This window comes from Dermochelys coriacea, chromosome 10, assembly GCF_009764565.3.
Source record: "Dermochelys coriacea isolate rDerCor1 chromosome 10, rDerCor1.pri.v4, whole genome shotgun sequence".
NCBI lineage: Eukaryota > Metazoa > Chordata > Testudines > Dermochelyidae > Dermochelys > Dermochelys coriacea.
In genome coordinates, this window is record NC_050077.1 from 44496235 (window position 1) to 44515946 (window position 19712).

Sequence of the window (19712 nt, forward strand, 5' to 3'; positions counted from 1 at the left end):
CCTCCCACTCAGTTTCTACTTTCTCTGTAACCCACAGTGGAGCTTAGTCTACTCCAAACACGAGTCTCCTGATCAGCAGAGCCTTCAGTTGAAAGCACACAGCTGAGGCTTTACTCTGTTGAGGTGGTATAACTGTCTGAAAGGGTTGGGGCTCACAGGTCTTCTGTAAACGAGCTGAGAGCCAGAATAATGACTCTAAATACACTGCAAGTCACTAGTACCTGATTGTACCTCAATCAACCCAGCTAGAAAGCTGGTATAGAACATTAACAAAACACTAGATGTTGCATTTGAACTGTGCTTCCCTGGATATATTAATTTACAAAAGAAAGCAAAAACAAAATACTGAGAAAGTTTAGATCCACCGTAGTCAGGAAAGCAGCAGTTCTCACTAATAGACACCAGTGTCATTCACAACTGGGGAAAGAATGAAGCAGGTGAAAATTCAAAAAATCATGTTATGAAGAATGCCCATGTACAGTCTCTCAGTTGGTTTTTAAATGTGTGTTTAGCTAAGGTATTAAAACCAAACACAGGCAATTTCTCTTAAACGTCTCTTCGGAATCAATACAATGCATCCAAGCAATGGAAGAGGAAACACTCTAAAAATCTGCTGTTTTCTCATTCTTGCAGATTTACAGCTTTAAAAGAGCAGAGATTAAAAGAGAGACAGCTGGAGAATGGAGTGTCAATCAGAGAAGAGGCTGGACTGGAGGCAAATGATGCTATGAAAATTAGGGGCTCAGACCCATCTAAGTGGGAGGATGGCTCGTTTGAACAGCGGGTGAGAGCTGTAGAGGAACATAAATCAGTAATAGAGAATAGTCAGGTGAATCATGCTGATCCAGTAGACAGCTCTGGAGACTTACTGTACAAAAGACACGAGAGAGCCAGCAGCCAAAGTGGCATGGACATTGAAGAGGAAGTAGTTGTGAGAGAGAGGCCCAAATCACTGGAGGATCTCAACCAGAAAAAAGTGGTCCGCGCAAAAAGAGAAAGCCGGAGAATGCGTGAATTGGAACAGGCAATATTTAGCTTGGAATTGCTTAAGGTCCGGTCCACTGGGGGGGTGTCTCCCTCAGAGGAGCGTCGGTGGTCCACAGAGCTGATATCAGAGGTCCTTCATTCTCCACAGGGAACCCCAGAGAGTGAAAGCTCTCAGGGGAGCTTAGAAATGTTAAGCTATGAGGATACTCAGAAGAGTAAATTTGATTCTCCAGTTTTAGAAGAGCAAGATATGCAGTCTGTCTCCACTGAGACCCAGGACTCTTTACTTCACAGTCCTAAGCCTGATTTGCAGGACACAACCTTCTTCTCAGCCGATGTGAACAGCAACTTATCTAACAGAAAAAGGACACCATCAAGTTCTGAGTTACCAGAGAGTCCCGCTACTAAGGAGAGGGTGGTCTGTGATACCCAGAATGTTATCTGCAAGATGCATCCAAGAGAGACCTTCATTTCTAGCAATCTGCCTACTTTCTACATTCCACCACAGGACACACAGAAAGCAAATCAATCACTGGTGGAGAATAACTTGAAGAACAAACTAATGGAAAAGGAAGAAAGACCAGTTATGTTTCCTGAGGTTCAGAAAGATACGGAGCGAGGCAAGCAGGGCCAGGGCAAAGCCTTGGACAAAGAGAGAGGAGAAAACCCTCCTGTCAAGCAAGAGGAAAGCCTAGCTGCTCTTGCATCAGATGCACATTCTTCAGACTCTGTTATCAGGAGACTTGAGAAGCTGAATGTCGAGAAGGAGGAGCGACAAAAGCAGCTGCAGCAGCAAAACGAGAGGGAGATGATGGAGCAGATCCGCCAGCAGAAGGAAATTCTGGAGAAACAACGCAAAGCTTTTGAGCAGTTCGAGAGACAAGGGAAGGGAGAGGCCTTGCAAAGGACTGAGCAGAGCAGAATCAAGGAGTCCTCACCAGAAATGTATCTCAGACCCTCCAAAAAAAAAGACAACAGGCCTCAATCTCTCCTCATCCTGAATCCCCAGAGCAAAGGGGAAAATTGCCAGACTGTGAATACAACACCAACCTCATCAGTGGATATTAAAGGGCTCACTGTTGCAAAGAAAGGGAGCCCCCCAGCCCACATAGCACAAAAGGACAGGCCTGTTAGCATGTTCCTGGAACGAAAAGAAGGTCAACCTGGAACGATACAGGAATCAACCAGAACAGATCGGTGGAATTCAAAGCAGGCTATAGAATCTGGGGACTTCTCTAGCAGCCACGCTGTAAGGACAGATCGCCTCAGGCAACCCCGAATTCCCAACCAGAGCACTGATGGCTCTTCTAGTGAGCCGCGGGCTAGTGCTATTTTCTTCACACCGAAAGACAGTCATTTCAGCCTCCTGTGAGTAGAGCTTTTGTTTGCTTGCTTGCTTGCTTTATACCATGACAGGTGACTATTGAATGACCTTTCCTGAAAATAGGATTGATTTTGACAGGTTTGCAATGAAACTAAGAGCCACATGATCAGTTTTGGGCACCTCATTACCAGAAAGATGCTGATACAATGTGGAGGATTCAGAGAAAAATATCAGTAATTATTAAGAAGCTGGAGGGATTGACTTAAAAGGAAAATTAAAAGAACTCTCATGCAGTGCACACCATACAGCCTGTGTCAGGTGACTATGGAGAGCCATGCTAACCATCTATAGTAAATATCTGAAAAGTGTTAACTGCAAGAAAGAAAAGAAATTACATTAGCTAGGGCAATACAAAGTGGTGTGAGTAAGAGGGATGGGATGAAAGTAAGAAACGAATTTAAGAGAAATATCAGGAAAAAACTTATTTTTATTATCTGGTAGAATAGATGCCCAAAGGAAGTGGTGGAATCTCTAACCCTTCACACATTTAAAATTACAGTGGACAAAATAGCAGTGAATGGTCAGCTAGGGAACAATCTTGCACTGTCAGGGAAAGGGAGTAAATACAGATCTTGTATGCAGTATGGTTGTAGCCATGGCTGTCCCAGTATATTAGAGAGGGAAGGTGGGTGTGGTAATGTCTTTTACTGGACCAGCTTCGGTTGGTGAGAGAGACAAACTTTCCAGCTACACAGAGCTCTTCTTCTTAAGCAATCTGTTCCACCTTGCATTTAGCTGTGATTCTGGGAGAACCTTCCCCTGACCTGAAGAAAAGCTCTGGGTGTCTCAAAAGCTTCTCTCTCTCACCAGCAGAAGTTGGTCCAGTAAAAAAAAAAAAAAAAAAAAAAAATTTCCTCACCCACCTTGTCTCTCTCCAAAGCAGATCTTCTCCCTATGGAGAGTGGAGGTGCTCAAGCTTTTGAAAAAGTCCTGCTGTGGATAAAGTTATACATTTAACAGTATTAGAAACAACTGCATGGAGTATGGGCAGTTCTTTGCAGGTTAAATGTGGGTTCATTCCAAGCACAGATTATGGCAGCATTTGATTCTGTGCTCATGTTTCTTTCCTCGCAAATCTGCAGGTCAGACTGATCTGAGATATGTCTACACAGCCGACATTTAAAGCGCTGTGTAGACACACCCCCACCCCCACCCCCACCGCCCACTAAATAAGAAGTTTCACTATAGGCAGCATGGCAGAATTGGTCAGTGGTCGGGCAGATGATATCAGGGACCTAGAATCATATATTGTGGCCCATGTGAAAGAAGGCACAGAGGTGACTAGGAGACCAGCAGACAAAGGTGGGACTTAGCTGCAATCTCTAAACTAGGGCTGTCAATTAATCACAGTTAACTCATGCGATTAATTCAAAAAATTAATGGCGATTAATCCCACTGTTAAACTATAGAATACCCATCAAAATTTATTAAATATTTTTGGATGTTTTTCTACATTTTCAAATATATTGATTTCTATTACAACATAGAATACAAAGTGCACAATGCTCACTTTATATTATTTTTGGTTACAAATATTTGCACTGTAAAAAATGATAAACAAAAGAAATAGTATTTTTCGGTTCACTTCATACAAGTACTGTAGTGCAATCTCTTTATATTGAAAGTGCAACTTACAAATGTGGATTTTTTTGTTACATAACTGCACTCAAAAAAACAAAACAATGTAAAACTTTAGAGCCTACAAGTCCACTCAGTCCCCCTTCTTGTTCAGCCAATTGCTCAGACAAACAAGTTTGTTTACATTTACAGGAGATAATGTCCACTTCTTAATTACAATGTCACCTGTAAGTGAGAACAAGCATTCACGTGGCACTTGTAGCTGGCATCGCAAGGTATTTACGTGCTAGATGCGCTAAAGAATCATATGCCTCTTCATGCTTCAGCCATCATTCCAGAGGACATGCTTCCATGCTGATGACGCTCATTAAAAAAAAATAATGCGTTAATTACATTTGTGACTGAACTTCGGGGAGAATTGTATGTCTCCTGCTCTGTTTTACCCGCATTCTACCATATAGTTTATGTTATAGCGGTCTTGGATGATGACCCAGACATGTTGTTCATTTTAAGAACACTTTCACTGCAAATTTGACAAAATGCAAAGAAGATACCAATGTGAAATTTCTAAAGATAGCTACAGCACTCGACCCAAGATTTAAGATTCTGAAGTGCCTTCCAAAATCTGAGAGGGACAAGGTGTGGAGCATGCTTTCAGAAGTCTTAAAAGAGCAACACTCCGATGCAGAAATTACAGAACCTGAAACACCAAAAAAGAAAATCAACCTTCTGCTGGTGACATCTGACTCAGATGATGAAAATCAACATGCGTCGGTTCGCACTGCTTTGGATCGCTATTGAGCAGAATCCATCGTCAGCATGGATGCATGTCCTCTGGAATGGTGGGTGAAACATCAAGGGTTATATGACTCTTTAGCACATCTGGCATGTAAATATCTTGCAACATTGGCTACAACAGTGTCATATGAACACCTGTTTTCCTGGTGACATTGTAAACAAGAAGCAGGCAGCATTATTTCCTGCAAATGTGAACAAATTTGTTTGTCTGAGTGATTGGCTGAACAAGAAATAGGACTTATGGGACTTGTAAACTCTAAAGTTTTACATTGTTTTATTTTTGAACGCAGTTATTTTTTGTACATAATTCTACATTTGTAAGTTCAACTTTCATGGTAAAGAGATTTCTCTACAGTACTTGTATTAGATGAAATGGAAAATAGTATTTCTTTTGTTTTTTTACAGTACAAATATTTGTAATAAAAAATAAATATTAAGTGAGCACTGTCCACTTTGTATTCTGTTATAATTGAAATCAATATATTTGAAAATGTAGAAAATATCCAAAAATATTTAAATAAATGATATTCTATTTTTGTTTAACAGCGCAATTAATCGCTATTAATTTTTTTAATCGCTTGACAACCCTAGTCTAAATTATTATTTTTTATTATTTATTTCATTTAAATCAGTGCAACAATTAACTTGATGATGTATAAGATACAAAATGAAGACTATTCTTGCCCTAAAGATCTTGCAGTTTAGTAGATAAAACCCTGTGGCAGGCCCAGAAAAAGGAATAACAGAGGAAATAAAAGTTCTCCTCTTAGACAGTAGCATGGCAATGAACATTTTTAATAAAATTTTCTTTCTCTTGTTACTTAATTTTTTTTCCATTCTGCAATTTTACTTCCCAATACAAAGCACTAAAGATAACCTGTATAAGAGCTACTGGCAAGCGTGCAGCAAAGATGATGGTTCATAGTTTGACAAAGGACAGGAGATCTGTTCATTCGTGCTTTTTATCCTCACTACAGTGTTTAATGGTACTAAATGTATGCTGAATAACTAAAGATGGCATCCCTTAAAACACATGAAATCAAATTGCAATTTATTCTTGATCTGTTGAGTTGTACATACTTGAATGTTTCTGGAATCTGGACTGATGTTATGGGTGAACCTGGGTGAGGAATTTAAATGTCTTTTTGTTGTTGTTGAGTTTCAACAAGGAATCTTCAAATCATCAGATCCTTTCGAAAGATGAGCTACCTAGAAAGCCACTAAAGTTCCCTGGGCCAGGCAGAGGGGGGGTAAGTTACAGCTTTCTTATTTTTCATCTTTCAATTGAACAAAACTTATTCTGCAAGTTTCCTCTCAAGTGTCTGAAGAGAAAACAGAAGGGTGGGTGATGTTAAATTACGAGTCTGTGAGAAGGACGGGGGGATACTAATGGTATGGAAACATTAAAGCCTTCTCTTCAGGATACCCCAGTTAACACGGGAACATACCAGTGCAGAATTGCCAGACATTTCCTGCCATGAATGCCCCAGTGATAAACATTGTAGAATGCAGGCATGTCTTGTTTTGTTTAACATATGTTTTGATAGCATCCATGACTGTCCATTTTCCCAGCGCGCTCTTTCATTTTTGTTTTCCCCAATCCCCTCCACTATCTGTGATACTTGTGTGTTATGTGTGGATTAGCATATTGTTCATGGAGTTCTTAAGGCTGTACTTGACCTACCCTGTGATGTCAAACATCAGCAGAATCATCTTTTCTTTTCAAACATTTTTGTGTTATCTGTTTTATCATTTGGTCAAGCAGGTTGCCAGACCGGCCCATAAAAAGAAAGCCCGCATGGCGCGGACGCGCTCCGATTTCTTGACTAGAGGTACTTTTGCTGATGGGGAGGGGGATACGGAGGAAGATGATTACGATGACAATTTTGAGTTCCTTCTCTTCCCTGACCAACCTCCTCACCTTGAGCCAGGGCCTACAGCCAGACTTGGGCAGGCCTGTCACAGTGACTCCGAAATGGTAATTTTCCGACATGCGGGAAAACAAAGGGAGCAAGCAGCTGTGCAGGAGCATTTCTTTGCTAACCCTTAGCTGTACTGACACCCTACACTGCTTCTTCTCCCACTGATAATGATGCTGTAGTTGGGTAATCTCAGTGAACACAGCAGAAGCAACCTCAGCAAATTGGGGGGGAGCACTATTGTGTTTATATCAAACCTTGGCGTTACCTTCAGGACGGATTTGACAAAGACACCTAATGAAAGTAGTGCTTCTAGCTTTCCATCAAGCCAGAAAGCTACAGTACGCACCTAGTACAAATGCTAAGGATCACCCTGCCAGCAATCATGAAAAAGACTTGGGCATAGGGAAGGCTTGCAGGACTTGCGTAGTTTCTCTGTAGACTTACAAAGACTGTTTATCACATTCTACTAGTTTACAACAACAGCCATAGTCTGCCTAATCTCCCTCTCCTTTGACAAGATTCATTGTACAGGTGATCAGAAAAGATCGAACCAAACAAATTGTCCCACATACATACAATCAATTATTTGATTAAGCAACAAAAACTCTATCTGTATCTTACATTTTCCCTATTAGTTTTGATTGTTTATCTTTCATTACACTTTCTAGCCATTTATTTCCCTTTTAAAATAGTGCTTCACTTATTATTTGAGGCCTGTAACTTCAAAGAAACTAGTTTCTGGCATTAATTTTTTTTCCAAGCTAAAAGAAAATGGGAGCGAGACCACATGTGAAAATGCAGATATCTGCACAGGAAATGTCTCATGTTTCCTACCCACTCGTTCAGATGGTTTAAACTATCTCTGTCTTACACATACACACACAAAATATTTTAATTAATGCTAAAGTTGTGGCAGAAAACTGACCAAAACTGTGAACTCCATAGTTCAGGTAGGCATTTCATTCTGGAGCTGTGTTGCTCTGGCTAGGGATTGGAAAGTATATGGCATGTTACCCCACAGGTGGTATGAACTTCCTGCCACACACACTATAGATACAGAAGAATCATCTTTATCACCGTACCATGCCTTTACTGGGAATTTCTACAAGACTACCTGAAATGAGGTGGCACTTCTTCGTTAAACTCCTTTTTTTGTTTTTAACAATAGCTGTAAAAAAAAATCCTTTGGGTGAATATTCTTTGCGGACGGGAGGAGAAGAGAGTGGATTGTTGATCCAGTTGACTCTTAAGATTTCTCTTGTTACATAAGAATGGCCATACTGGGTCAGATCAAAGGTCCGTCTAGCCCAGTTATCCTGTCTTAGGACAGTGGCTAATGCCAGGTGTCCCAGAGGGAATGAACAGAACATGTAATCATCAAGTGACCGATCCCCTATCCCCCATTGCCAGCTTCTAGCAAACAAGAGGCTAGAGACACCATCCCTGCCCATCCTGGCTAATAGCCATTGATGGATCTATCCTCCATGAATTTACCTAGTTCTTTTTTGAACCCTGTTCTAGTTTTGGCCTTTACACCATCCTCTGGCAAGGAGTTCCACAGATTGACTACGTTGTGTGAAGAAATACTTTCTTTTGTTTGTTTTAAATCCTCCTTGGTTTTCGAATTAGATATACCACCATTACTGTCTGTCAGAAACACTGTTACAGTCTGTCAGTAATATTACTTCAGAGGCCCAGTGCTGCTCTTTTGATGAAAGTCATGGATGGTTGATTTGCAGTTCCTCTCTATTTCCTGCTTTAGTCACAGTAAAGGAGACTGGGAAATTATATTCAAGTAATTTTATAAATGACCAAACTGATTTTTTTCTTAAAAAATTGGATCAAAAAAGCAAACTCTCTCTGTCAGATCTTGAGAGTTACATTTCACCTATAGCTGAGCTTCTGCAGTTTGTAGTATAAACGCCCGAACTGTTGAAATTCTCACTGCCTCCATTATGGCAAAATAAAAACCATTATTATAAAATAAAAAGGGGGGGGGGAATGAGGAAAGAAGTAATATTTGCATGTATGGACTTTAAAAACATCTGTGAATGTTTGGAGGAAAGTTCCCCCTAGAGAAGGTGCACTCATATTGGACCTGTTTGACTGAAAATAATTAGTGCTGCTGAAGACAGGACTAGGCTGTGGTAAAGGATTGAGTACAATGACCAAAGCAACTGACACTGAATAGGCTCTTTGGAAACTAAATTCGTGAGACTCCAAAATATTTTCCTCAAAGTTCACCTTGCTGCAGTTCTGTTGGCTCCTGTGCTTTTTAGATTATTTACAGACCAAACATCTAAAAAGAGATTTTTAAAAGCTATTTTAGATAAACTGATTTAAAGGATTCTGCACTGTGTAGGTAAGCAGTGCCCTAAGATAAGTGCATGCTGTGTTCCTGGAGGTTTACCCTGTTACAAAGCATTAGTTCTTTTAGCAGTAGAAATCTTTCACACTGGAAAACTCTGCTGAGGTGCAAAAGGATGCTGGGTTCACTGTTAGAATGGAGGACGCTATCCTTGGAAGGGTTTTAGTTCATGCCTCTTATTGGAAATGGTCCTATGATTTTGCTCACTGGGTTTAACAACAGTCATTGCATGCAAATAGTCCTAGGCCTGTCTCATCAGTGCACACTATGTATCATCTCTCCTTCTATATCACTTACCCTCTGTACTACTCCGTCTCTCTCTCTAACTGGTGGTTGGGCATGCACAGTGGTATCATCTGGGAGCAGTCACTTGCACGACCAGGCTCTGCTTTCTAGCATATGCTGAATAGATACATTGTTGCATAAAAATACTGTATATCTGTATGTTTTGTAAATATATACAGCATTTCCATCTGTGTTCTATATTGCAGGACTAGGTTTGAGACCAGCTCTTTGGAAGCGACAGCTTTTGGCTTCTGTATTTCAAAACCACCTTGCCTTTGTCTCAGTGCTATTTTAGAACAGCAAAATTTATGGACTGTTCAAGTGATGCAGTTACCAGAAGCTTATTAGCATTTAGATGTTAATAGCATAGCCCTTGCAGTGCCTGAGCGGCTGTTACATGTGGTAAAGCAACTTAACAATACAGCAGTAGGGATGTGAGTCGGTTTCAGTACAAACCGGAGAGTACATGCATGTGGGTGTGTGTTTGTTGTTTGCCTTAAGATTTCAATACACTAGGAAGGACAGCCAAGCAATCTTCCTTTGGATGGTGGTGATTATTTTAATAAGAAAAACAAATTAGTTTATCACACATGCACATCAGCTGCTAATTATTGAAAGTCAGTTTTTAGTAAATGTTTTTGGTGTGCTGTTCATAAGCCAGTGGTTGCTGAATACATGAAAGAAAAACAGCATGTGACACTGATAACTAAAGCACTTTTTGATTCAGCTGCTGCTCTTATTACTAGCCTGCCTGTTTGAAGTCCTAGTATGGTAAAACCTGCTGATGTCCTGTGTGCAAAATCAATTTATTTGTGTAGTGTGTTGGTAGGTAAAGATGTATTAGATGGTGTTTTTTGCTGGCAATGTGGTATGCACATATCTGCAAAGAGAGAGAGTCTTCAACCAGAGGTGAAGTTGAAGGTGCAAATGTTGAATCTGATTGCTTAAGACAAAGTAGACTTTGGTGACAATAGTGTGCTTGAAAATGAGTCCATCTCTTCAAAGGTTGCTTGGATTTTCTAGTCAGCAAATTTCTAGTTATCAAACAGTATGACAAGTACAGATGTCATGTTCAGCTTATCTTAAAGGATTAATAGAGCTTGTTTTTACTTTTAAACAGAGAGCTTGCAATCTCTTTTATCATGTATGTAAGAGAGCACGGCTAGAGAATCAGTTAAAGCCACATTTGAGATGTCCGGGGAAGCATATATCATTTTGCAATGATTTGTTTAGATAATTTGTGAGGGGAGAGGGTGAAAGTCTTTAAATGCCATTTACCCTTTTTCCCCAAGGTGTTTGAGTTCACATTGCAAATGAGACAATAATGAGGATACTCTCACTACACCTTTCTTAATGAAGCAGTGACGTGAATTTTGAATTAAAAAAATGAAAGTTCTGAGTAACTCCAGAATTTTGTCACCCATTGTCCAACTCATAAAACAGACAATCCATGAACTTGAGGGTTATGACTTCAATAAAGATCCATGAAATAAGAACCCTTGTCATAAGCTATCACTAATCAGTGGGAAATGCATCTTATGAAAATCCTTCAATCCAGCATGATGGAACAAAGCACCATCTCCATCTGTCACAGTCACATATATTTGTGCAGCATGCACATACTAAATCTAAACTTAGCCCATATTATTGCAGAGGAAATTAATTCCCTTCTGTACCCTGCCAGACCCATTAAAGTCTACCCCCTGCAGCCTGCACAAATAGATGAACCTTGCAGCGTGCTCTTAAGGTCGACAAACCAGCCCTGTTCTAAATCCGGGGATAAAACTTGTTCCACACCTGAGCCCCCTGACAGAGAACACTTTGCTGCCAGCCCCCTCTCTTTTTAAGGGCAATCCAGCTTGAATGTCTCTGTCAATTGCAACTATGGCAGTATAGCAGGGAGGGAGACTGTCTCTCAGGTCGGACAGTCCCAAGCTATTCAGGGCATTGTAAGTTAAAACCAACACCTTGCATTCAAAAATATAGTCAGTTGTTAAAGTAGTTGTTTAAATTTTTAATAAAAAAAAATCCCAAAGCTATGGAAGAACTGAAGAGGAGGATAGCAGGGTAGCAATTGCAATCTCAATGGTGCCAAGAAAAAATAATTTAAATAAACCATATCTAATAGTTTAATGATGATCTCATATACCCCTTATATCTGTTTCACTATGCAATCTGCATCAGCAGACCTTTCCTCTTTACACTGTATATCCACACAGAAAGATGGCTTTTTTTCAGTCCCACATTGTTAATATCCAACAAGCAAGATGCCAATGATCTCCCTGCTGCATTCTGTCATCATACAAAAAGCCCCTTCAGTAGAGCTGATTATTTCCCTATCTATAATACTTGTTGATGTTGCTCACATAAACAACTACACTATGAAAGTGTTTACAAGCAAAGTATCTGAATTCTTGTTATATTGCTGGAAGTTTTATGCAGTGTAATCATGATGACCACTAGAAGAAGCACTTTGTCCTTGCATATTCCAGCAATTTATTACCAAGAAAATAACATCAGCTTTGGTCATCACATCCGCACCATGTTCTTTCTTCAAAGACTCTGATCTCATGTCATGCTCTTGATGTAAAAAGCATACACAGATCCTTTCATCAGACTTGTCTAAAAAAAACACACTACCAGCACCATTGTATGTAAAGGGTTTCAGAGTAGTAGCTGTGTTAGTCTGTATTCGCAAAAAGAAAAGGAGTACTTGTGGCACCTTAGAGACTAACAAATTTATTTGAGCATAAGCTTTCGTGAGCTACAGCTCACTTCATCGGATGCATTTAAGTGAGCTGTAGCTCACGAAAGCTTATGCTCAAATAAATTTGTTAGTCTCTAAGGTGCCACAAGTACTCCTTTTCTTTTTATTGTATGTAAAGCCTCTGTGGGTAAGTCTGCACAGCAAAGAAAAGCCCACGGCTGGCCCATGCCAGCCGACTTGGGCTTGGGCTGTGGGGCTGTTTCACTGCTGTATAGAATTCCGAGCTTGGGCTGGAGCCCAGGCTCTAGGGCCCTGCGAGGTGGAAGGGTCCCAGAGTTCAGGCTCAGGCTCCAGCCCCAGCCTGGAAGTCTACACAGCAGTGAAATAGCCTCGTGAGCCTGAGTCGGCTGGCATCGGCTAGCCGTGGGTTTTTCTTTGCTGTGTAGATATACCTTGTGTGCACACAAGTTTTTGGTTGCTTTGATTTGCAAGATCAGATGTGAGGACTGCTATAGACCAGCTGTGAGCTGGAAGGACATTGTCATATTGGCCTACAGACCAGCACAACAAACCTTCCACACTACTTTTGGAATTCCCACAGCCATTGTTGCCAGAACCAACATGGAGCTTGTTTTAAGCTGAAGCAGAGCATATCTAAGCCAAGAGGACAGCAAACATGAGCATATTTCTTTCCCCTTTACTGCTTACAATAGTAACCAAGCTTAATGTGTCCAATCCTGCGCACTCAGACCACATGAACCATGGCTTCCATTTGCAAAGTGCAGTACCAGAAAGATCCCCAAACACAGAAGTGCACTTCTGAGAAATTTCCCTATAAAGCCTTATTTTTACACATATCAGAACTAAGACGTTTCTGTGGATAAGGATAAGTTATCACAAAATAGGGTTGAATCCACTGCAATCATTGAGACAAATATTTTGACAGGTTTATTTTTAAACAGAGGTTTGTACAAACTGTACCTGCTTTCATGAGCATCTGAGGTATCAGTTACTGAAATAGGTATTTCACTGTATCCATATACTGTATCTATGTTAACAGCTACTGTTGTTTCGTTCTGATAGATTTTTTTCTAGTTTCTTGAGGGTATTTAAAATATATCTTTAACACAACATAAATAGACTAATCAAAATACTGGAAGGAGATTGGGATCCTATTCTGAGCCTCAGTGCTGCACAGTTGACCTTGTTGGAGAAAATCCACAAGCTTCAATTCAAAGGGGAAGAAGTTTTATTTATATTATTATGCAGCTTCTTATTTCAGTGTTAGTAGTGCTTTGCGTATGCTGCCATCTGCTGGCTGACAGGGTTAAAACACTTCAAATGTCTGGAAAACAACATCCGTAAAAGAAATAAAATAAGCACTTAGACAGTAACAGTTTTTTCATTACACAGTGAATGTTGTTCTCCTGGAATCCATATTTTAGGTAATTTTGGTTAAAACCTTTTTTATATATAGATTACTCATGGGTACAATGGAAAAATGGCTATATTGAAAGAAATGCATTAAATATAAGTCGGCATGTTCAGCTGATCATAGTGTTTTCATTTTTAAAAAACAGTTCTATAGACCAGAAAGAGATCACACTCCTTGAAATGCATTAGGGTGCCTCATAACACTCATCTTGCTGGAGAAGGTGACACTCCTGTAAGCATGAACCATCAGTGTCTTTTTGATTGTAACATACAATCTGGTTTTACAAAGTCTGACTTTCTGCTCCCATGGTGTTTGTACCAAATGTGATGTTTTCAGTAAGATGGTCACAACCAGGAGTCAGGTTCAGAAACCCCAGTTTTAGCTGACAATAGTTGCATAATGACCTGATGTTTTTAACATGTCAAGAAATGTTTCTCACCCTGTGATCTTTCAGGCTGTTCTACTGAGACAAATGGCTGCTGTTTTCTTTCAGTAGTCACATTGATGGAGTCACCAAATGTTTGCAGTGTTTGCAGAAGCTGGATGATTAAACAGACCCTCTTCAGCTAATCCTCTTGTTTAATACGGCCAAATCTCTTCTCCATGCTGCTTCAGGAATATCAAACATGTATAGCTTCTTATGCCAAATGAAAAAGCATTTAATCAAAGTCACAACTTTCACCAGGCCTTTTTCTTTTAGTAGAGAAGAAACAAACCAAACAAAAAATACTATCAACTAATCAAACCATTTCCTCCTATAGGCTGGGCAGGGAAAAAGATTTATTATTTATTTCTAATTTTTAATTATTTGTGCTTGGACACTACAGTAATGGGGCTATCAAAGTACATAGATTAGAATTAAATTACCAACCTCAGCTGGCTGCCTCAAGACATGTTTTTGGACAACTTTTTAGAACCATAATTACTGCTTTTTCACACCAAATTTGACATAACATTGTGAAAACAGCCTCTCTATTATAACACACTAGGGAGATTAAGAAACTACCGTCTCTGTAATATTGTTTTCCCCTGAATGAGAAATAATCAAAATAAGGCAACACTTAAAATCAAATAGACTTAATTCAAAAAGCATACATTTTCAACGCTTTGCATACAGTAATGTTCATGCAACTCTTTTTGAATGTAATGAGCTGTGCGATTTAAATCCATTCATACTTCAAAAATGTACCCACAGCATTTTAAGCTGTTGCGAAAACTATGAATTGTGCTGTTAGTGACTGAAGATAGCATATGTAATTTCTTTATATTACCTCCTCCTAAATGGTGTGTCTTCATTTTAGCAGGCCAGTGCACTAGCACTTTGAACAATCAATATTTTTTTAGTCTTCTACAGAGTTGAAGACTAAAAACCAAAATTTGAATACTGAGGAGGATGTATTGATATCTTATAGGGTACCCTGATACATTGGCCTCTATTGACAATTTTATTGTTAGCTGGGAGTATCTGTTGGAAATTCTGTTGCAGACATCCCTCTTCTAAAGTGAAGAGTTGGATTGATCAGTCAATTGAGTGTTCCAGCTGACTGAACATTCTTGGTTGCTTTGTAATGTGGACAACGTGGGTTTATGTGAAGCAGTTTAAAATATCCATTGCTAAATCTAATTTAAGGGATGCTTCTTTGGGAAGGAGTTGTTTTGTTAATTCTGTGTGAAAATATGTAATTAAATACAATGCTGAAGCCAGTATGTTTTGCTGTACTTGAAATGTTCTGCTCTTCTAGGAGGCATTAAGGTTTCTTGTTGCCTGTAAGTGGATCATCGATAGGTTGAACCAAGCCTATCCATTTAGGTTTCACCCAATTGTTAACTTTTTGACAACCAAACAGAAATCAGGACATATTTTAATGATAGCATACAACATTTTCAATTTTTTGTGTGTAGCAGATGAAATCTCAAATTGTTCTAGGAGGTCTGTGTCACCTGCAATCCTATCCAGTTTCTTGATTTTAAAGTATTTTTATACTTGTAATTGTTGCAGACATTGCAGCGTTTCACATCAAGTGAAGGCCAAGCAAAGCTTCATAAAACAATGTCTCAGGGTGAGATTGGGAAGCTAGCAACTGTTCAGAAGAATCTACCTACCGATGGAAGGTATGAAATATATACCTGATGGGGGAAGAGCTGCAATGATGGGAGAGAATGAGTCCAACCCATGTCATATTTGATTCCCTTCAGACATTAGGGCAACTGGCTCAGTCACTGGATTTTCAATCTATCTTTTCAAGAATTTTTGTTAGATTAAAAAGTTTTATTTCATATTACAAAAGAATGGGATAATACAACCAGGAACTTTTATGTAACAAGATATGTAGGCCTTAATTTTCAAAAATTTTAAAATTTCCTGTGCAAAACTATCCAGTTGTCAATGCAACTTGTAGTTTCCCTGTATTTCATTTGTGATGGTTCGTGGCACTTAAGTGTGTGTTTTTGAAAATGTGGCCCTTAAAGCTAACTGCAAGAATTGGAACAAATCACAGGTCTGGGTAGAAATAGAAAACTGTGTGAGAATCACTGTGTTGTGTCAATCAAGAAGGTAGGGAAGAATGCACAATGAAATGGAATAAATTCTGTACAGAATTTTTTCCAAACTCCCTTTAACTCTGAATGAAAATACATATTTCATGTAAGTTCAGTATCCAATATTAAGTTAAGCAATGTAGACTTATCTAAGGATAAATTATCATTGAGAAACAGTGGCAGATAGAATTCTGAATTGTATTTCAGTGATAACTGTAGTGTTGGAATCCAAGACACACAGTTCCAGAGTCAGTTGCAGCCTGGATTACAGTGTCATTCTGAGTGGGCCATATGTTGACCTTATCCTTTTCCCCATATGAGAAAGCCCAGCTCCATCCAGACTAGATATCTGCTAGGATGAATACCTAGTGCTTTTTCTTTTTGCCTAGATTTCCCAACAGTGAAATAGATCCATGTTCCAAAATGCAGTTGTACAGTTTGTTTGTTACTCTTAGAAGGAAGGAAGGAAGATGCATGGGAATCAGTTAGATTTGAAAAAAAATGGAAATCATCTGAATTAAAGGAATTTCTCTTTTCTCACCTATTTACAGGCCTCAGAGAGCCAAGATGAGATTCTGGGTGAAAGGGAAACAGGGAGACAAGAAAACACCCAGAGAAAAGCTTACGACCCAGTCTGAGCTTCTTGAGCTGTATGCAGAGCAAGAAGAACCAGGCATAGAAATGATTCCTGGCCTCCAGCTTGGTGAAGGTAAATGTCGGGGGAGGGATATGTGGCAGTTTTGCCAAGCTACTTTCAGGTATTTTGAGGGTCTGCAAAGGTGTACTTGATGTAGTCGCTTCGAGACTCAGACCATAACCATTTTGAAACTGAACGGTAAGAATTAAACAATGATGTAGTAATATGAAGTTCATTTATTTGGTGTAAAATACATCTAGAGACTGTTACAATCAAGCAGAGATTTTACAGCTTCCATGTTGACATTTTGTAGCAGGGTGGACAAGCTCTCCTTTAATTATATATTTTGAAGTTTATCTTGATAAATTATTGATAATGAGTGAATGAGGCTATATATTAGAGTGATGGAATGAGAGTGGATGCTAGTTTTGACTGCAGAATTAGAGAATTTCCCTGAGAAGGTCAGGTGAGCGCATAGGGTGCAGAGTTGAAGACAGGAAACACACTGATTACTTTAAAAAAATTAGGATGAATAGTCAAAACAGTGTCATAATCCCAAACAAGAAACTTTGGTTTGTAAATATGTGTATCAGTAATTTAAGGGAAGAAAACTATAAATGTGGTATTGTTGTTTTAAGATAAATTCAAGCATCTGAAAGCAAAGAAATTCAGCTCTACCTAGCTTTGGACCTGTGGCTCTAGAAAGGTCACACACATCAAATTTGATATCTAGCTCACCACTAAACCTTCCATTCCAGCTGAGCCTAAAATGAGCCTGCATTACTGCTCTGGGTACCTTCTCTCTCATTTTCTTATTTAATGTGCTGGGATCTCTGCAGAAAATGCTTCTGAAAAATATTTTCGCTACTCTTGAGAATCTCCTACCTCCTTCTGGACCCTGTGGGAGACAGCAGAATTAGGATACAGAGATGGCTATTTGTTCTCTTTTGGGTAGGGCTGCTGTCTTCTCCATAAGTTGCAGGAAATGCCTGTCTAATACTTGGCACATTCCATTTTGAAAGTATTGTACAACCATTAAATAACTAATTCTCATTGCACCACTTCGAGGTAGTCAAATGTTCTCCCCCTTGGACAGAGAAGGAAACAGGCAGAGAGGCTAGGTTGATTCCACTCTGATAAGTGATGTACAAATATGACACTTTTCTACTCTACTTCCTGTGAATATTCAGAGTAGTATCTGCTAACTTTAGTGATATTTTTTTTCCTCCTTGTTACCCTATCATGACCATCAGTACAGCTCAGAGAGAGAGAGTTGGGTTCTCTTCTGGTTTGCACTTTATCAGCAGAATTGTTCTCTAAGTTACCATCACAGAATTGTTGGTGGTGATGAAAGAGAGACTCCAGCTTGATATTCAGGTCCAGGGTGGAACTTGCAGTACTGGAATTTGGGAAAATCATCTTTATTATTTGTGCACTGAGCATATTTAAAAGAAGTTTGAGACTAAATATTGCAGCATTTTAAGTTTTAATAATGAAAAGTGATAAGAAATTAACATGATGGTGCTTCTGAGAACTCAAAAATAATCATAATCTGCTTTTCTCTTTCCTAACTTTTAATTGTAGAGTTGGGTCCACATCACCTGACACCCCCAAGGAGTCCAGAGCTGTCAGGCATCTACAGAAGGGAATTTAAGGAGAACAAGGAACCATCTCCCAAAGTGAAGCGTAAGCGCAGTGTGAAGATCAGCAGCTTGGCACTGGAGCCTGTGCAGTGGCAGAATGACTCTCTGCAGATCATAACAAGTGCTGGTGACCTGAAAAGCATGGATGAGTTTCTCCTGAAAAAGGTACGCTCGGCCATTTTCACTTCAGCATAACCACAGTAGAGAACAAAAGACAGAATGCTGCTGCCTCGTACATTACATAATCAGAGTCACCTCTTAAAAGAGCAGCAGTGGCAACGTTTATACCACAACTGAGACGACAGTTTTAGATCAAAAGCTGCAATCTTGACTGTGGCCATTCTAAATAATTTTCCAGAGTTAGGGGTTACCCATATTATTGTGTTATCCACAGTAAATATGGTGGGCAGGGTTTATTTAATCAATACATTTTTTAATACTGGGAGAAAGAGAAAACACTCCTCTTTGGTTTCAGAGTAGCAGCCGTGTTAGTCTGTATTCGCAAAAAGAAAAGGAGTACTTGTGGCACCTTAGAGACTAACAAATTTATTAGAGCATAAGCTTTCGTGAGCTACAGCTCACTTCATCGGATGCATTTGGTGGAAAAAACAGAGGAAAGATTTATATACACACACACAGAGAACATGAAACAATGGGTTTATCATACACACTGTAAGGAGAGTGATCACTTAAGATAAGCCATCACCAACAGCAGGGGGGGGAAGGAGGAAAACCTTTCATGGTGACAAGCAGGTAGGCTAATTCCAGCAGTTAACAAGAATATCAGAGGAACAGTGGGGGGTGGGGTGGGAGGGAGAAATACCATGGGGAAATAGTTTTACTTTGTGTAATGACTCATCCATTCCCAGTCTCTATTCAAGCCTAAGTTAATTGTATCCAGTTTGCAAATTAATTCCAATTCAGCAGTCTCTCGTTGGAGTCTGTTTTTGAAGCTTTTTTGTTGAAGTATAGCCACTCTTAGGTCTGTGATCGAGTGACCAGAGAGATTGAAGTGTTCTCCAACTGGTTTTTGAATGTTATAATTCTTGACGTCTGATTTGTGTCCATTCATTCTTTTACGTAGAGACTGTCCAGTTTGGCCAATGTACATGGCAGAGGGGCATTGCTGGCACATGATGGCATATATCACATTGGTAGATGCGCAGGTGAACGAGCCTCTGATAGTGTGGCTGATGTGATTAGGCCCTATGATGGTATCCCCTGAATAGATATGTGGACAGAGTTGGCAACGGGCTTTGTTGCAAGGATAGGTTCCTGGGTTAGTGGTTCTGTTGTGTGGTGTGTGGTTGCTGGTGAGTATTTGCTTCAGATTGTGGGGCTGTCTGTAAGCAAGGACTGGTCTGTCTCCCAAGATCTGAGAGAGCGATGGCTCGTGTTCAGGATAGGTTGTAGATCCTTGATGATGCGTT

General features: G+C 39.6%; 1 protein-coding gene across 33 annotated transcripts in view; it reads left to right on the top strand.

Annotated features, from left to right (window-relative positions):
* Window positions 1-19712, top strand: part of MYO9A (myosin IXA) — a 471574-nt gene that overhangs the window by 419247 nt on the left and 32615 nt on the right. For 15 of the 33 annotated variants that reach the window (XM_038418682.2, XM_043494419.1, XM_043494421.1 and 12 more), the window contains 6 exons: window positions 634-2355; window positions 5907-5997; window positions 6513-6725; window positions 15464-15576; window positions 16554-16711; window positions 18224-18447. In XM_038418682.2, coding sequence (XP_038274610.1) covers window positions 634-2355; window positions 5907-5997; window positions 6513-6725; window positions 15464-15576; window positions 16554-16711; window positions 18224-18447 — 2521 coding nt within the window. Of the gene's footprint in view, window positions 1-633; window positions 2356-5906; window positions 5998-6509; window positions 6726-15463; window positions 15577-16553; window positions 16712-18223; window positions 18448-19712 lie in introns of all 33 variants that reach the window. The other 18 variants (XM_038418673.2, XM_038418680.2, XM_038418672.2 and 15 more) reach the window with 2 other exon arrangements.